The sequence below is a fragment of the Leucopleurus acutus genome (assembly GCF_964270905.1).
Source record: "Leucopleurus acutus genome assembly, chromosome: 11".
NCBI classification, from domain to species: Eukaryota; Metazoa; Chordata; class Mammalia; order Artiodactyla; family Delphinidae; genus Leucopleurus; species Leucopleurus acutus.
In genome coordinates, this window is record NC_139152.1 from 12,157,329 (window position 1) to 12,176,996 (window position 19,668).

The following is a 19,668-nucleotide window of genomic DNA, read 5'->3' on the forward strand; positions in this document are numbered from 1 at the left end:
GAGTCGGAGAACATCCCCAGCTGTGAAGTTCGATGATTTATACTTCTTTTTAACTGTTTGCACATAATGGGGACTCAATATATCTTTGATATTTCCTTGGTAATTAGATTTTTTTTTCTCCTTTATCTCCACATACATACACTTGTTTTCCTAACAAATGTGCTTAAATTTGAGATGAAGGCTTAAAATCTAATTTGCCATAAAGTCCTCTGTGAATTAACATATGAGTTTAAATTCTAACTTTTGTAATATTTTAGAAGAAACCTGTCTGCAACACCCCATTACTGGCAGTGAATGAGACTCCACTAACATCTTTCATTAACTTTCCCTTTTGTTTCTTGGGTTTCTACATTGGTTTGGTCTTGAATGCTGATAAAAATCTCTAAAAAAATTTTTAAAATAATAAAACTGCTTAACATCAGGGAAAAAAAAATCTCTAAAGAAATTTCACACCTTTAGTATGCCTCTGGGTCTCAACACTTTCTCATTTGATGAATTTGTCCTTTGCTTTCTAACTCAAGAGTCTCTGATTTGTTCCTAATATTTAGGATCATTAAATTAAAAAATAAGCGAAAATCACTGTATTCATCATAACACTCCTTCAATTGTTTGAGACAGAAAATTTAATTCAAATTATTGAAGCAAAAATATAATTTATTGATTTATGTAATGAAAAAGCCCATGGTATCCAGTTTCAGGCACAGTTGGATTTAGGGGCACATAGACTCTCGCCAAGATTCACTTTCTTTTCATTTCTCAGCTCTTCTTTCATTGTGCTACCTCCGTTCTCAGGAAGACAGGGGCTCTCTTCTCAGTGGCAAGATAGCTGCTAGCGATTCTAGACTCATATTCTGCTTTCACTATTCTCCACTCAAAATAAAAAGTGGCCCCCACCCCACACCCAGCCCCAATCCCAATAAAGTACCCTGATTATGTCTCACAGGCTCAGACTGAGTCATTTCTATCCAACATGAATCTCTGTATCCATGAAGAAGAAATATACCTACAGGTCTACCCATAGACAGTGGACTGAGCCAGCTCTGAATCAGTTGATAGCTGGGCGGAATGATTCTCTACGGGGATTCAGGGTGCCCTGACTGGAATAAAGCAAAAGGGTACAGGGAAGGCAAAAACCACAACCTTTTTTTATGCTCTACTTTTGGAAGAGATGATGACACAGATCAAAAATGAGAGAGAAGCAATAACTACAGAAATAGGGATGCACTTTTTGCTGGAAGCTGTGAAAACAAAAAAAACATAAAAAGAGTTAGAAATGTTTTAGGTAGCAGAGATTGTTTTAAAAAACCACCTCATTTCTCCTTTGGTTCACTTTTTAAACTTAGAAAATTCCTAACAAAAATAGTTGAAGGTAGCACTTTTAAAAAAATTAATTAATGTATTTTTTATACAGCAGGCTCTTATTAGTTATCTATTTTATACATATTAGTGTATACATGTCAATCCCAGTCTCCCAGTTCATCCCACCCATCCCGCCACTTTCCCCTCTTGGTGTCCATATGTTTGTTCTCTACATCTGTGTCTGTATTTCTGCCTTGCAAACCCGTTCATCTGTACCACTTTTCTAGATTCCACATATATGCTTTAATATATGATATTTGTTTTTCTTTTTCTGACTTACTTCACTCTGTTTGACAGTCTCTAGGTCCATCCACGTCTCTACAAATGACCCAATTTCGTTCCTTTTTATGGCTGAGTAATATTCCATTTTATATATGTGCCACATCCTCTTTATCCATTCCTCTGTCGATGGGCATTTAGGTTGCTTCCATGTCCTGGCTAGTGTAAATAGTGTGAAGCTAGCCACTTAAAAAAAATATTCTCTCTTAGAGTTCTCTAACTGACAGCTTGCTTATTTTGCAGATGATAAAACAGGTACCAAGAGGTTAAGAGGTGTACCTCAGGGTACCAAGGAAGTTGGGGGTAGAGATCTCCGGATTTCCCATCTTTATCGTCATCCGCAGCAGAATTATTTCCGTTACCATCATCCCCATCTTAATTATCACCATCTTTATCACCATTATGAAAGTGAACATTGATTAAAGGCTTATTCTGTGCTGGGGTCATTTTAAGCACTTGCTATAAATTAACTCATTTAATCCACACAAAAACTATGAGGCATTTATCCTCATTTTTTAGTTGACAAAACTATGACACAGAGATGTGAAGAAACTTGTCAAACATCACGCATCTAGTAAGTAGTGTAGGCAGCCATCAGACTTAGGCAGTCTGGCTCAATGCTGTATTTTTAACCACTGTATTATCTCTCCATATATTGCATGTACATTCATCAAATTTTTTATTACAAGGTGAGCAAAAACAATTCACACAGTCCTGTTTGGTGTGTGTGTGTGTGTGTGTGTGTGTGTGTGTGTGTATACTGCCTACACGTACACACTCTTCATGGGAAAGGTTAGCAGCCACTAAGATGTGGCTGATGGAAGAAACACTGAAATATAAAAAATTATTGTCAGGTGTAACTACTAACTGGGAGTACAATGGGATAAGGATATAGAACGAGATGGAAGATGTAAACCTTTAAAAAAAATGGTCTAGGGCTTCCCTGGTGGTGCAGTGGTTAGGAGACTGCCTGCCAATGCAGGGGACACGGGTTCAAGCCCTGGTCCAGGAGGATCCCATGTGCCGCGGAGCAGCAAAGCCTGTGTGCCACGGCTGCTGAGCCTGCGCTCTAGAGCCTGCGAGCCACAACTACTGAGCCCGCGTGCCTAGAGCCTGTGCTCCGCCACAAGAGAAGCCACTGCAATGAGAAGCCTGTGCACCGCGGTGAGGAGTAGCCCCCGCTCGCCACAACTAGAGAGGGCCCATGTGCAGCAACGAAGACCGAATGCAGCCAAAAAATAAATAAATAAAATAAATCAGTAAAATTTTAAAAATGCTCTAAAGAGTGGAATCTCCTTTTCAACCAGCCTTTGTTGATTATTTAGCATATAAAAGACATTTGAGGTAGAAAATCATTCAACTCTATGATTGCCTCAATTGTTTGATGACCATATTGTTTGATAGGATGATCAGATGATGGGGAAATACTTTTCCATTGCTTCCACATAATATATAGGATCCCTTGAGTTTCCTGGAATTTCTATTTGGAAAATTACCAACAGTAATTTGCAAAACCCCACTTTTCTTATATAAGAAAAATTAATAATGCATACTTATTTCTAAGCTTTTGTCAAAGTTTGTGTTAAAATTGTATTATCTGAATTCTCACAGGGACCTAGGAACAATCAATACCACTTTAGCAGGTCCCTCCTTAGAATGATTCTTAAGCATTTTCTGTTTTATTTTCTCTTCATTGAGGCTAGAGATCACAAGGACCTCTAACCCCACCCTTTCTCACTTTTTCGTGGGATAAGATTCTACTGAAGAGTTGTCAGCAACTGATTGACAAGGAAACAATATAACAGAGAAAGATTATGATTTGAGGGTGTGATTGGCTTTGGTATTGAAGCTCTACCCCTAGATGCTTGACTGTGATCATTTTTGTTACTTTCACTAGGCCTCAGTTTTCTCATCTGTAAAATGAGAGCACCTCCAGGTTTTTGGAAATACTATGATCACCACTACTACTCTTCACTTTGCTTCATTGTGATTATGCTAATGTTCAAGTAAGAGAAAAACAGAGATATTACTATGTGGTAATCATACTCATCCTTCAAAATCACCTCTTAAGCACCCTTCATAATAACTAGGATATTAAAAATAGCTTATTTTAATTTTATTTTCTCAGGTTAAAGTAACTTTTCTTTCCTAACTCTCTTGATACTTTTTCTCTACCTCTCATATGGTCATTATCATTTCTACCTCACATTATTATTATTATTTTCACACAGGCAGACAATATATTTAGGAGAATAAATGAAAAAAATCTGTGAATTAAATTAATTACAGTCTATAAAATTTCTCATTTCAGAACAACTCACATTAACTTTACTTTTGTATTTTCTTTACTTTTCTTCTAGACTATTCAATGCTTTTTATTCCCTCTGTCCCTAGGACAGTACTTTTCAAATTGGAGGTTGTGATTCCATTAATGGTTTGTGACATCAGTTCAGTAGGTCATGGCCATCAATCTTTAATAATGTAATAAAATAGGTTAAGATGAAAAACACTAGTTAAATGCATGTGAAAAGATCAACTATTATCTTGTTATATATACATTTATGTGAACATATTTGTATATTTATATGAATGTGAAGTGTGTTTATAATGTCAATAGTCAGAGCACAGAAGATTGAAGTCAATTTTAGGTTCTCAATAACATTTTTGAATGACAAAATAAATCTCCTGAAAGTGACCTACAGAGAAAATTGTCCTGGACTTTTTGTCAGAAAAAATGGGAAACGGTCTCACTTTTGTTATTTATAACCTGCTTGAATAATCTTACAAAAACCATTTAACCTTTCTAATCCTCAGTGTTCACATCATTATAGGGGGGGTCAATAGCCCAAAGTACAGGTGGTTGTAAGAATTAAACAGATAATGCGTGTGAAAGCCTTTTGTAAACTAAATTTCTATACAAATACCATTTTATTGATGTATTATAACCTGAATTTGGTCACCTCTGCCTTAGGTATACAGTCTGGGGAGAAATGCATAATATTATGCCTTTTATCTCATGAAGTCTGAATCTGTGAGTTAGATTGTTCAGAAATACGTATTCAATCTCTTGAAAAAAAGCAAAAAAAAAAAAGGTAAAAGTGACATGCAGTATATCTAGTTAATCTTATTTGGTGGTAAATGTTATCTATAACCTCTTTCTGTCAAAATTTAGAGTGATGAGTGTTATTCTTTTAGAATATTGTCTATGGGACTTCCCTGGCGGTCCAGTGGTTAAGACTCCGTGCTTCCACTGAAGGGGTCCTGGGTCCGATTCCTGGTGGGGGAACTAAGATCCCGCAAGCCGCATGGCATGGCCAAAAAAACATGTATTTCTTCTGTCTCTTCCTTTCTTTCTATTCTAACTGTCAATATTACTGAAGTAGACATTTGTGCCATTAAACTGTTTTCCCAGCTCCATGTGCAAAGTACTTTCCCAGAATTTTTCAATTGTGTTTGAGAGGGTGGGTAACAAGTGCTATCACAACATTCCCTCCAGGCACGTATTGCCCCCCTATTATAAATGAAGAAACAGGCTCAGAGTTGTCATTTGCACAAGGCCACAGAGCTACTAACATATGCCCAGCTCTCACTGGTTCCACCATCTCTGCTCTACCCATCATGCCCTGTGGTCTCCAGATTCATCCAATTACTCATTCTTTCATCCATTCGTCTGAGACAGACATGCTACCTCAAGGTAAGTGTGATGCCACAAATTGGAAAAATTACTTTGGGATAACTGAAACCCAGAGTAAAAGAAAATAGGAAACAGTAAGTTAATAAAATAAAGACTTATAATAGTAATACTAATAGTAGCCAAAGAGTTTTGATTACTTACTTACATGTGTCACATATGGTTCTAAGAGCTTTTGCATGCGTTCCTTCATTTTCTCTTCACTGGAATCTTACAAGGTAAGTTTTATTTTTAAAAATTATTCCCATTTACATATAAAGAAACTGAGGCACAGAGAGACTAAGCCATTTGCCTGTATTCCCACTGCTAGTAACTGGCAAGATTAACATGTAAAACCACACTGACTACAAACAATTGGCTACATTTTTTTCTAGAAGCATGCTTAAGAATTTTAATTATGTGAAACATTTTCGCAAATAAACCCCTCTTCTTTGTGAATCCAATGATACAGAACAGAGCGTGTATTTGTGTGTCTACAGATTTTTGGCACAGATTATTTTGCTGAAAGAAGCAACAGTTAAGGACAAATAACTAACATAACATATTTTAAGTCTTCCACTGGGCCTGAAAACATGTTTCTATGGTAACAAGTATAGGTCATGTGAGGGGTGAGAGAAGAATTAGAAGAAAAAGCTATTAGTTTAGAATGTCTTAAACAATTTTTCTTTTGCGAACTCACTCCCATCAATGAGTTATGCTACCAATTTGACCTTTTGACTCTTTGAAGGCCACAGATTCCTAGGAACTCTTTGAACTTGAGAACTTCAGTTACAACTTAATGGAAGCAATTTTGAAGTACATTGAAGGACTGGGGAAGCTCTGCTCTTTAATCTACTGTCTCTTCATCGGGAGAACTGCAGTGTCCCTGGCTGACCCATTTTAAACGGCTTCACGTTGTTTTTCACATATTGCGTCTGTCAGATTAAAAGGGAACCGGAGAGGAAACGTAAGTCACTGGCTCATAGGGACTTTTGGGGACATAGAATAGTTTGTGGCTTCTGCTGGTGAAAAAATCGAAAGGAGAAGAAACAGTTTCCTGAGAGGATTCCAGTTTCATGAGAAATTAGATTCTGTGAATTCCCCAGGCTGAGGTTAATGGTTAGTCCAGGTGATTGGTCAGAAGTCAAGTGGGCAGCAGCAGCCATCTGGAAAAACAGGGCTGGGGAGACCACTGACCTCACTCCCTCCCAGGGAAGGATTCTCAGATAAGAAAAACATGCCACCTCCCTTTTCCCATTGTTCATGTTTGCATCAGTCTAATACCGCTCCAGGATGTTGGAATAAGCAGAGTGTTACTTATCAGTTAATGGAAATGACTGTCTCTGGCCTTACAGATAGGCCAGAGTGAGCAGGACCTTGACCTCAGTGTGGATGCCAGTTTGAGGACGTTTGCAGCACTGCAGCCCTGATGTGTTGAGGAACGCGGACAGGCTGAATTATTAACAGCAGCAGTGATGATGGAGTAGAGGAAGATTCGGGAATATTTCAAAGGTAGACCCTGTAGCTGGGTTGCAGTTGACTTTGAGTGTAAACGAATGTGCATGTGGATAAGGACAGTCTTCCTCTTTCTGAATCAAACAGGGTACGGCATTTGCTATCGAATTTGCACAGCATTTGCTCCGTCAAACGACTGTGGCTGGCAACATACAAAGATAAAATGGAATCAGCCACATGTTTTTCTAAAAACAGACTAACACGTATTTTTATTGTGATAACTCTAATTTCTCCTGCTTTGGTTCATTTTTCACAATATCATCAAGGCTCTTGCTACAATACTGATCTGATTGATACTCCATTCCTTACAGACTTCTAATGGTTTCTCACTACTTACAGCATGAAGTTTGAAAGTCCTTGGCATGGAATACAAGAGTTTTTTTTAAAGCAATCTGGCCCCATCAGAACTCTCCAGCCCCTATCAGTGTCCTACTTCCTTTCTACTCTTGGCCTCTTCCTCTGTCCTACACACCCTCCATTCCAGCCATCCAGAATTTCAAAATTTCCCTGAAGATACCAGGCTGTTTGAAATCTCTGTGATTCAGTATATGCTTTTCCTGCTTGAAATGACTTTTTCTCTCTTTTTTCACTGAAAACCCCCATTCCTACTTCAAGTCCCACGTGGTCTCCTATTGTGAAGGCTTCTCACTTTCCCCAGAGAGAACGAGCGTCTTCCTTCACCGAGCAACCATAACCATTGCTTAAATGTCTGGTGTATACTTAGTGCTTTTGTGTGTAGACACTTGTTCATATTTCCACTTCTCATTAGACTAAAAATCCTCCTTAGGATAGTAATTTTGCTTTATTCATTTTGTATCGCCTGGGTCCTCCTATCCCAGTTCCTGGAACAGAGAAGACGATGAAAAGATAGGAGTGGATGAATAAATCACACCTCCTGCTTTATTTTTAACACTTCTTGTTCATGAAATGACCGTGACAAAAAATGAGCTTGAGGGAGAGGTAAAATGCTATGTTTTATGCACTACCTTTTCCAGTAGAGATACTTACGCTCTCTGTCCAGAATGCCCTGTCTATCTGGGCCACTGCAAAGCACATTTTCCTACAGGTAGTTGAGGAGAAAGAAGAAAGGAGAAACCAAGAAACAAGGTGAGTTTTCTCTAATCTGCCAATTCCACCATTACTGAAGGCCAATATCCATGTTTTTGGCCTTTTTCCCCCAAGCTCACTCAGAAAAACAACTTTTATAAAAGAATAGGGATGTAGAAAACAAATTTATGGTTACCAGGAGGGAAAATGGGGGGAGGGATAAATTGGGAGATTGGGATTGATGTATACACCCTACTATATATAAAATAGATAACTAATAAGGACCTACTGTATAGCACAGGGAACTCTACTTAATACTCTCTAGTGACGTATATAGGAAAAGAATCTAAAAAAGAGTGGATATATGTATAACTGATTCACTTTGCTGTACACCTGAAACTAACACAACATTGTAAATCAACTATACTCCAATAAAAATTAAAAAAAGAAAAAAAATTAAAATAAATAAATAAATATTTCTTTGAAAAGATTAAAAACTGAATGGTGGCCTGCAATCCTGGTAAGAGTGGATTCAATTTGGATCAATAACAATACCTTTTAGCAGCTGACAGTTATACGCACTCTGGGTCCCAGTTGACTGCAATTGCAACCAATTTCCTCTTGGGTGGTAGCTCGTATTTACAACTTCAAACAGCTCATACGGAGGGACCAGGACCTCCTTTTTGAGAGAGAAGTCTTGTACAGGTGCCCCCAGGCAGGTCAATATGGTAAATAGAGTTTGGTCCCCAAACTTCTGTGCCTCTTCTCTCAGGAAAGAGGTGGAGAGGAATTGGCCAAAGCGAATGGTGGCACCCATGGGGGCTTCCAAGTAAACGCCCTTCACCTCATGGTGCACCTCATAACACAGAGAGTCATTCCTTGTGACAATCTCTTTCCTCAGCAGCTGGATTGCCGTGGTCAGGTAGTAGTGTAGATATTTGAAATGGAATGAATGTTTATATTGCTGGGGAGACCCAGCAGCACTGGCCATGGCTCTGGAGAAGTCTGAACGAACACTGTCGTTCGACGAATAAACCAAGATGGCCACAGCATGTGTAACAGTCATGTTCTCAGGGAGAGCTTTTCCTTGTGTCAACCAGTCTAAGTGTGCACGTTGCCAGACCCTGTGGTAATTCCTACGAGATTCTAGTTCTTTCGTAAAATAATCCCCTTGAATCAGGTCCTCCATGACTTGTTGGCTGCAGCCTTGGTACTGATCATCAAAGGAACCGGGTGCCAAGTCAAAGTCAATTTTAACTGCGACCTATAAGGAAAGAAAAATCTTGATTTTAATTTTTCAAATTCGATGGTGAATCTTGTTGACCTGAAGTAAATAGCGTGCCAGGTATTTCTCCAGCAAAGATAGGTCTATTCAGGATCAGCAGAGAGTTGCAATTCAGGTTCTGCAACTGCGATGCGCCATGTACAAGTCCCGACAGGGCAAGGGAAGAAGAATGCTTTCATAGAGAAGAAAAGGAAGATGGGAGGGTATAGTAAACAGAGAGTTCATGGCTTTACATTCGCCCAGTCCTTGCCAGGAAAGAAGAGGTGTTTTTCTTCTTCCTGTTAGACTCTGCTATGCCGCAGGGCATGAGAGCTCCCCTTTCTGGTCTCTCGACTCTATTTAATGGAGGTTTCTGTTTTTTTAAATTTTTACGGTGTGGTAGCAGATTTGCTACACTGTATAAGACCGAGTTGTCTGCTCAAAATCAGTATTTGCTGAAGTAAGTTTCACTCATAACCATTACACTGATCCAGTCCTTCCTGTATCTGTGACCCATGCTAGATGTTGAATTTGGTTTGACAAATATTACTGAAAGCACAAAAAAACCTCATCTCCCCATGGAGGAAGTGACCCTTTTTGTATCAGTGAAAAGTCTTTTTGCATATTGAGTATTTTGAAGAGAAAAATTAATAATCAAAGTTTAATTATACTATCTGTTTCCTCTCCTAACCCCTTCACATTCTCACACAGGTGTTATAAGTAATACCTCTTTTATGAATACCTAAAACCTATATTAAGCCTTTGGCTTTGATTTAAGAAAAGACTTAAGTGATGAGTCGGGTTCTCCAAGGGGGCCCCCAGTAAATGACAACCCTCTCCTCTGCTCAGGACTTGAAATATGAAGGCTAAAATATAATTTTTACTACTGAATGAGAACATGTTGGAGCACCCATCTTTAGGTCTGATGGCTGGTGGGCTTGTTAAGGGTAAACCCCAGAATGAGCTGACTTGCCCACTTAGCTGCAGGCAGTATTGGATTGCAACCTGTCCAGGTGAGATTCTTGCCATGGGAGGAACACAGAACTCATGCCTTTTGCCATTGGGTTAATTCCCAGGAGGAAGAAGAGCAAACACAGCATATCCAGTTATTCTTCCTGACGTTACCAGTCAAGTAACGTCTGTCCACCTCCAGGGGAGCGATGTGAGGAGAGGGTTGGACAGAGGTCAGTGGGGTTCCTGGTAATGTCCTTCTTCTTAGAAATCAGGAGTAGGAAAAAGACATTTTCTCATGGGTAGCCAATGGAATATTACTTATTGATACCCAGTGCATATTAAATTAAAGTTAGAGATTTGAAGACAAGTTCTTTAAGTATCATCCATCTATAATTGAGAGCCATATTTTTCAGTTATCTTAATTTCAAGGTGTTTCCTTCTGGGCAAAGAAATGATACTTTCCTAATAAACAGTACTTACTAAGGAACATATTAAGAGATAAAATTCCATCCAGTGAATGTCAACAGTGTTGTAGCTGGAACTCAAATGCATACCATTTGGTATTTTTACTATGCTATTTATGGTGAGAAGTCATCTAGTTGTGTGTAAACTGGAACAAAATTTTAAGACTGCTTAAATGATTTTAACCGATAATTCTTTAGAGCTGATTTGCAAATAGTTCTACAGAATCTATTTAAGCCAAAACAAAATAAAAAATATCTTCTATCAAACCTTGTGAACTCCAAAACTTTAATCTATTACTAGATATCAAATGGGTATTCTGTCTTCTTTCTTTCTTTTTTTTTTTTAGAGCTATGTTTTATTCAGTGGGAATTTTTAGGACTTCAAGCCCGGGAGATGGCATCTCACGTAACCCCAAGAGAACTACTCTGAGGAAGTGAGGGGGGAGCTCGGATACATAGGAGTTTTGTAACAAAGGGCAAGTACTCAGAACATCAAAAGATTACTGTTAATTAAAGAAAACCAGACATTAAAATTAAGGAATTTAGTGCTTTTCTATGTATGGGAAGATGCAAGCGTCTGGGCTCACTGAAACTGTTTTCTCTTAACATTAGGTTATTTTTCATTATAGAGAACTTTATAATACGTCTTTTGAGTTGATCCGTATGATACAGGATAAAGCCAAATAGACTTGGTTGATTTTGCATTATTTGTCCTACGGAAGCAATGTTTTACTTAAATTTTATGGAGAGTCAAGAAAAAAATGCTATGCCTCTAGCTTCTGTGATGCCAAATCTGTAAACTGTAAAGAACTCCATAATTTTAAATAATCGTTTTCAACCCTCTTTGCCAGCATTACCTGTTAGTTAAAATGTCTAAGTGAAATTACATCCCAAGGGACTAAAGGTCATCTAAAGGTTGCACCACTGGAGCCCTGATCATAAAGAGATCACCTCCTCCGTGTAACTCACCGTGGGTCTCTGCAGACTTGAGCACAGCAGCAGGAGGGGAAGTTGCCCTCTTAGGAGCCAGATTCTCACCTCAGGGGCTGCAGTATTTGGAAGAAGACTCCTCCTGCATCTGTTGGTCAAAGGGCAGCATTTGTTGGTGTTAAAAGCACTTCTTCGCCCCTGCAGCTTCATCCTGAAATCAGTTCCCAGGGTGCTCCTTTGGGGTTTTCTTGGGGTTGAGTCTCAGCAAGAACCTTCCTCACCTATGTCTATGTTGAGACGTCTGCTGACCACCACCAACTAGCAGTTTCCAAGGGAAGAAATCAACTCGAACTCACTTGCAAAGCTAAAATCTCTGTTGAATAGCCAGACTTGTGCACCAAATAAGGAATTCTGAAGTGAACTCAAATTAGTTTCCGACTTAAAAAAATCCTGATCTAGTCTCTATGCAGGGAAATTCCAAAGTCTTGTTACAGGTCTGGCTCACCAGCTTAGCCTTAACTTTCTTAAGAAGGCAGGAAGGGGCTTCCTAGGTGGCACAGTGGTTAAGAATCCGCCTGCCAATGCAGGGGACACGGGTTCGAGACCTGGTCAGGGAAGATCCCACGTGCCGCGGAGCACCAAATCTCCTGCGCCACTACTGAAGCCCCACGCCTAGAGCCCGTGCGCACCGCAACAACGAGTAGCCCCCGCTCTCCGCAACTGGAGAAAACCCACATGCAGCAACGAAGACCCCAGGCAGCCAAAAATGAATAAGTAAATAAATAAAAGAAAAGAAAAGGCAGCAGGCAAAGACATGCACTGTATGGTGTTTGGGGCCAAGTGGTTTTATCTTGAGCTGCAGCCTTTGAGTGATATGATTGGCTCGTGCAGGTCCCTGGGAAGATACCACCTCAAGGTTGGCCTATGCTAGGCTCATCTGGTACTGCTGATAGGCCCTGCCCAGAAGGGACTGCCACAAAGCAAAACAGTAGGGTTACTGCCAAAAAGAAAGCTCTCTTTGCTGCTTTTCCACTGCACGTTTGAAATTGTCCACTCTAGAAATTATACCTGTTCAGATGACAGATCTTCTATGTTTTCTCTTCTAAAGGCATCAGATTCTCAATCCACACTATTTCAGTCTGGGGCGAATCCAAATGACTACTGTCAGAAGACAGCCTCTGAGCAGCTGACAGCACTCAAAAGTAGGTGACATCGATCAAGAACAGGTTCCAGGGTGTTGAGTTCATTTAGCATAAATGTCCTATGAAACCCTCTCTCTTAGACACTTCCCTTTCTAGTCTGAACATCCTTCCTCTGTTCCCAGTCCTTGGGGTAATTGTTTTTCTTGCAAATCTTTCCCACTTAACACTTTAATTATTTAACTGTGAAGGGAAATGAAATCTTGTTCTCGGAAATTCTGGTATTTTTTTCAGCAGCAGTAAATATTTTTAAACTAAATATCCTGATAATCACAGCAGTTATGTCTCATAACAAAAGTTCAGAGTATCTAGAAAAGTATAAAGGAGGAAACCAAATTACCCATAACCCATCATCTGGGGAAAGGTACTATTTAGATTTAGATTTTGGTTTTGCGCGCACACACACACACACACACACACACACACACACACACGTTCTAGGACTGAAATAATGTGTGCAATTTTGCATGCTGTTTTTTTCCCTGATTTTTTTCTTCTACATCTTATGTTTCCTTTTTTAAAAAATTGAGGTATAGTTGATTTCTCTTAATGTTTTAATGTAAGCATGTCCGCATGTAACTTAATACTTACTGAAAACATGTTTTTTTATGGCTGTACAATATTCTACGATCAGTGAAATATGGGGTGGATCCATGGACTATACTGTCACAAAAACAGATTGGTGAATAGGACACGGACTCTTGAAAAAGACACGTCAGTTCAATTCCTGGCTCTCCTACTTGATGTTTGACCTCATGCAAGGTACTAAGCTTCTCTGTTCCTCAGTTTCCTCATTTGGTTTTTTGTTTTGTTTTGTTTTTTCGGTCTCACCGTGCAGCATGCAGGACCTTAGTTCCCTGACCAGGGATCGAACCCGGGCCCCCTGCAGTGGAAGCCCGGAGTCTTAACTACTGAACCACCAGGGAAGTCCCTCCTCATTTGTTAAGGGGAGATAATAATAGTACTTACCTCTCTGAATGCTTTGATACATTTATAACCCTTTAACAGCACCTGGCACTGAGAAATTTTTTAATAAATAAAAACATTATTATTTGTACCAAAGTTTATTGAATAAATGTATTACATTTAGCCTGTTTTCAACTTTGTACTATTATAAACAATGACTTATGAACATGTTTTGGACACAAATCTTTGTGTGCTTTTCTTCTTGCAATTTTAAGACACAATTTAGAGATGCGATCACTTACCAATGAAATGTATATAGTTTTGGACGTCATTGAAAACATGAGTAGTGTATGAAAATATCCCTTTAAGATTTTAATAATTCTTAAGATTCCTTGTATCAACGGTTAATTTGGGATACTGAGGTTTCATGAAGAGAAATAAAATTAGAATACAAAAACTTGGATTATGGGTCTCATTCTACAGGTTGGTAGCTGAGTTTACTTAAAAAAAATCCCTGCAAGCTGTGCTGAGCTTCAGTTTCCTTAACCTTGTAGAGTTGTCAAAAATAAATAATGTGATAATAATTACCTTTTCTGGAGAGTGTACTGTGCTTCAAGACCTTTTGGTATGTTATCTTAACCCACAACACAACTATAAGGAAGAGATATTTTAACCTCCACTTTATGGGTGTATTTGCTGAAACTCTGTGAGGGCAAATAACTTGTCAGTGATCGCAGGCGGTTTCCTCTTACCTCCATGGCCCACTGTCTCCAAAAGTTCTAAAGGACTGTAAGTGTCATTTTTTTTTTTTTTTTTGGCCGTCCCGCGTGTCTTGCCGGATCTTAGTTCCCCAACCAGGGATTGAACGCGGGCCCTCGGCAGTGAAAGCGCCCAGTCCTAACCACTGGACGGCCAGGGAACTTCCCTGTTAACTGTCATTTTATTATTATTGTCTGTAAGGGTTTTGTTGATTTTCCTAATGTGACTGCCGCTTCCAAAATAAGACCACTAGGGGGCAGCAGGAACCTTTGTAACCTTTTTGTACAGCTGGAATTTAAAGATGGGGGGTGAGGGAGGAAGAGCGAGACACAGAGACAGAAACAGAGAAAAGAGACTGAGACAGAAGAAGGGAAAGAGGGAGGGAAGCAAGAGAACACCAACAATAATATCTGGGGTAGGGAAAGGCCACAGGTCTGGTGTGTGAGTGTGTGTATATTTTTGATTAAAATAAAGTTTTCTGACAATGGTTAATCATAGAAAAAATCATCTTTTGTCCTGCGGGCTATTTTATTAAAGTTCCCATGAGAAAATTTAATATCAGTTAATTTAGAGCTTGATGTTCACCCAGTTACCATTTTCTTAATGATGCCCAGTTCTTCAAAATCTGCTGTCTTGATGGGTAAAAGGGATATGCGTCTTGAAGTTGTACAGAACTGTGTTGGTATTTTGCTTCCATGATTTCCCAGCTTTTGTGAATCTAAATAAGTAATGTCAGTTCTCCGTCTCAGCTTCTTTATATATAAAAGCCGAGATGACAACACCACTCTTGCAGGGTCGTGTTGGCAATGAAATTGAGATACTCTGTAAAATATCATGGAATGGATCCATGAACTATACTGTCTCAGAAGCAGATTGACTGATGAATGATAGAACATGAGTCCCTGAGAAAGATACTTCGGCTCAATCCCGTGTTCTATCACTTCCTTAACGTTTGACCCGGGCAAGTATTTTACCTTTCTGCTCTGCAGTTTCCTCAGTTTCCTGATGCCACTGACACTTAGCAGGTGCTCAAAGCATGTTGGCTACTCAGATATTTGAAGACCAACAACTCATAGGGTGTTTAACAAAGTGAAAGTTAATTTCTATTACATTTTTTATAAACAGCCGTTTAAGAAAATGTTCTGCTGATTCTCTAGAATACATTCTGAACATTCTAGACTAGTTTTCTAAAGCTACTTTCGGAGCATGGGTTGAAGGAGTCACTGGCCTCAAGGTTTGGAAATGGCTCTTGGTATTCCTTGTTTGGGTCTTACTGAACGCCTTTGGACCTGAGTTAATTTAATGGGGGCACTGCCAGAAGTCCTTGTTATCCAAAGGAAAGTAGTTTGATAGTGGTCTCAAAATTAGGTAGTCAGGATGGTTTTAACATTTTAACTTATCTGTTCTCTTTTACCCTCAAACTCCTATCGAAGTGAGCAAAACTCCTTCAATTATTTCATATTTTTTATAACTTTTTATTTAGATAAAATTTTCAACTTAGAGAAACATGGCAAGTTTCTGTGCAAGGAACATATGTATATCCAAGGAACTCACATGCCCTATTGTAACTGAGCAGGACCCTACTGGGGCTTTCCTGGTACAGACCCCTGCCCCATATTTTCTGCTGTAGCTCCTCTTTAAAGTAGCCAGATAATAGTATCTCATGCATATTTCCTGAGTTTTTCAGATGCTAAAAACCACCACCAAATGGAAAAAATTAACTACTTGATGATCATGAGAATGTAGCCCCCAGACCTACTGACGCCTAAGGATTGATAAGGTTAACTGCCCTGTTACCTCACCATCAACCGATCAGAGAACGGTACATGAGCTGATCACATACTCTGGGACACCCCTCCTTCACCCGGCCTTTAAAAAGGCTTTGCTGAGCTGTGACAAAGCGAGAGAGAGGCATGGACATATATACACTACCAAACGTAAGGTAGATACCTAGTGGGAAGCAGCCGCATAGCACAGGGATATCAGCTCGGTGCTTTGTGGCCGCCTGGAGGGGCGGGATAGGGAGGGAAGGAGGGAGGAAGACGCAAGAGGGAAGAGATATGGGAACATATGTATATGTATAACTGATACACTTTGTTATAAAGCAGAAACTAACACACCGTTGTAAAGCAATTATACCCCAATAAAGATGTTAAAAAAAAAAAAAGGCTTTGCTGAAACTCTTCAAGGAGTTTGGGGTTTTTTTAGGACATGAGCCGTTCTCCTTGCAAGGCCCTGCCCTAAACCTTTCTCTGCTCCAAACTCTAACGTTTTGGTTTGTCTGGGCTCTGTGGGTCAGACACACGACCTGCGTTCATACTCTCCACATTCATCGATGGCTGATATTATATTTTGCTCCACTTGCTCTATCATTCTCTCTTTTTTTCTAAACCACTTGAGAATAATTTGCAGACATCATGCCCTTCGTTAATCGATAAACTGAGGCATATTAAAACATTTTAGGAGTTGGAGCAAGAATCAACTCAGATTGGGCAGTTGCCAAACAGAAGTGGTTAGGGACGCTCCACTGAGAGGAGCTGGGGGGAGACAGAGAAAAGACGAAAGCAAGGCAAGGAAATTGTTTGATTGGCTGTAGCTTAGCGTCGGCCATATTTGGAAAAGCCTCATTGGCTGTTTGTGATGAGTAGTCCTTGGGTTTTGAGTTCTCCACCTTGAGGCCGGTACAGACTTAGGTTTTGGCTTGTTTGCACAGGCTGCCAAGGTACTAGCACCATCTCAGTCTCATGGCCTCTTTGTTTAATTAATTTAACACCTGTAGGGGCAGAAATTTTTCCCTTCCTCCCTTATAGGGTCTTTGGCTGGTCATCTGAAAATTAAACTGCTGTAAGTAAGACAAAGTAGCAGGAGAAAAACAAATTTAATTGTGTATGTGTGGGATTCCCATAAAAAATATGAAATCCAATGGCACTCAGGTAATTGAGGCTTGTATGCCATTCTGGCTAAGGAATGGGCTACGGCCCTGGGGCTTCAAAGGGGAGGAGGGCAAATCACAGGAAGATGAGAAGCGCAGATGTTTGGTACTTAGATGTTTGCCCTGCCAAAGAGATAAAAAGTTATCTCTGGTGATAGCTCTCTTTCTGTCAGGGCCCTATTTAAATCCTTTCAGGCAGTGAAGAGAGATAAAAGGTTTCCTCGAGTCTGCCGGTCGCGGTTGCCTTCAGTTCAAAATAACCCACATGCCAAAGTGACACATTTTGGGGAGAACTATTTTGCACACTTTACCCTTAAATACCTCAGAATTTATTTCCCAATGACAAGGACATTCACTTACACAACCACAGTACAGTTACCAATGGCAAGAAACTTAAGATTTGTGCAACACTATTCTGTAATCCAGAGTCCATATACAAGTTTCATCAACTGTTCCTATAATGCTTTTTATAGATGTTTTCCAGGATCACAATTTGCACTTAGTTGTCAAGTGTTTTTGGTCCTATAAACTGGAACATTTACTCAGTATTTATTTTGCTTTTTGACCTTGACATTTTCGAAATGGTTATTTTGTATTTTGTTTTTTTGTAGAATGTCTCTCAATTGAGGTTTGTCTGTTATTTCCTGATGATTAGATTCAGGTTATGCGGTTTTGGCAGGGAAATCACAGAAGAGGTGTACTGTTCTCAGGAGACACTAGCATCCATTGTTTCAATATATTTTATAACAATTGTTCAATTGCTCCATTATGAAGCAAGTTATCTAACCTTTCTCATTTCCACTTTTTTTTTTTTTTAAAGCATAGTACCTTAGTGTTGGGACAGAATTTTGTAATCGTCTTTCACCCAGTATGAATCTCCTTCTCAACATTCTTGACAGAGTAACTTCTGCCATGTACGTTCCTGTGATACTGTGATTTATAATAAATATATATTTGGTCTGGTCCATGGTTACTGGCACACGGCTCTTAAAACCTTTGGAATTTCCTAAGTGATGAAGCATCTTTTGTTTCCAGTTCCTGAAATAGCTCCAGAGCCGTAAAGGTGAAATGGGTGTCTTTTTAAATTGAGATATAGTTTATGTACAATATTATATATTTTGGGTGTACAACATAGAGATTCATAATTTTTAAAGGTTATATTCTACTTATAGTTATAAAATACTGTGTTGTACAACATATTCTTGTAGTGTATTTATTTTATACAAAATTTTGAAGACCTAGTTGGGATTGAAGGTATTGAAAGTTAGTTCTATTTCTAGGGAGGGTCCATGATCCCAGATAACTCTTTTTTTTTGGGGGGGGGGGCCTCTCACTGTTGTGGCCTCTCCCGTTGCAGAGCACAGGCTCCGGACGCGCAGGCTCTGTGGCCATGGCTCACAGGCCCAAGCCTCTCCGCGGCATGTGGGATCTTCCCGGACTGGGGCACGAACCCGTGTCTCCTGCATCGGCAGGCGGACTCTTAACCACTGCACCACCAGGGAAGCCCCCAGATAACTCTTGAGAGAAGTTCCTGGATGGACAGAGTAGCAACAGAGAGGACCTGCAACCAACACCAGGACCCTGGGCCCTGGGTCCCTCCAAGGGGCCCATATGAGGCAGCATGTGTGGCAGTAGGGAAAAGGGCAGTTCTGGGCTTTTCAGAGGTGGAATGAAGGAGTTCATCTGTGGGAAGCTGAGGAGGGCAGAACCTGGAGAAAGAGCAGGAAAGGGCAGCACTGAGACATGAGCAGCTAAGCAGTTTCATTTCAGTGAGGTTTCAGACATTTCTATTTGGGGTGTTAACTGAAAAACACACGCACAACCTAAGAGTTGAGAATGATGTTTTATTTGGCGGACTTACAGAGGACTTAAGCCTAGGAGACCGTCTCCTCAGATTGCTCTGAGGGACCACTCCAAAGAGTTAAGGGCAGAGCCAGGATATATAGGAGCCTTTGCCAAAAAAAAAACCACCAGGTAGTCGGATCATCAAAAGATTACTGCTAATTAAAGAAAACCAGATATCTCAAGTTAATGAATTTAGTGCTTTTCTATGTGTGGGAAGGTGCAAGAGTCTGGGTTTACTGAAATTGTTCCTTTGATATGCACCTTAATGATCTAGGGCCAGAATCCTGTTTTCTCCATCCTGAATCCCCTCAGGGTGCACCGTCTGGGGTTGCTGCAGAGGCTGACCGCTTGATGGCGTCAACATGCCTTGTTTACTGATATGGCAGGACATTCTTTGTCTACAGGGGTTTAAAAAGTGTGTGTGTGTGTGTGTGTGTGTGTGTGCATGTATGTGTGTGATAACATGATATTTTGGGCAAGTATTTTCCATGATATAAAGTTTTCTCTTGAGCTGTGTTCCTTCATTTTCTGCACGTTCCCCACTT

The 19,668-nt window shown here is 39.8% G+C and overlaps 1 protein-coding gene across 2 annotated transcripts; it reads right to left on the minus strand.

Annotated features, from left to right (window-relative positions):
- Positions 1 to 1,146: 1,146 nt before the first annotated feature.
- ART4 (ADP-ribosyltransferase 4 (inactive) (Dombrock blood group)) lies at positions 1,147 to 11,692 on the minus strand (the record flags this gene model as incomplete). 2 transcript variants are annotated; one of them, XM_082850281.1, is made up of 3 exons in its annotated part: positions 1,147 to 1,238; positions 8,426 to 9,134; positions 11,504 to 11,692. In XM_082850281.1, the coding sequence occupies 3 exons, from the start codon at positions 11,690 to 11,692 to the stop codon at positions 1,147 to 1,149; spliced, it is 990 nt and encodes a 329-aa protein (XP_082706407.1). The 2 variants fall into 2 exon arrangements, with proteins under 2 accessions (XP_082706407.1, XP_082706408.1); XM_082850282.1 differs by lacking the exon at positions 1,147 to 1,238 and having other exon boundaries at positions 8,195 to 9,134; positions 11,522 to 11,692.
- Between the last annotated feature and the right edge of the window lie 7,976 nt (positions 11,693 to 19,668).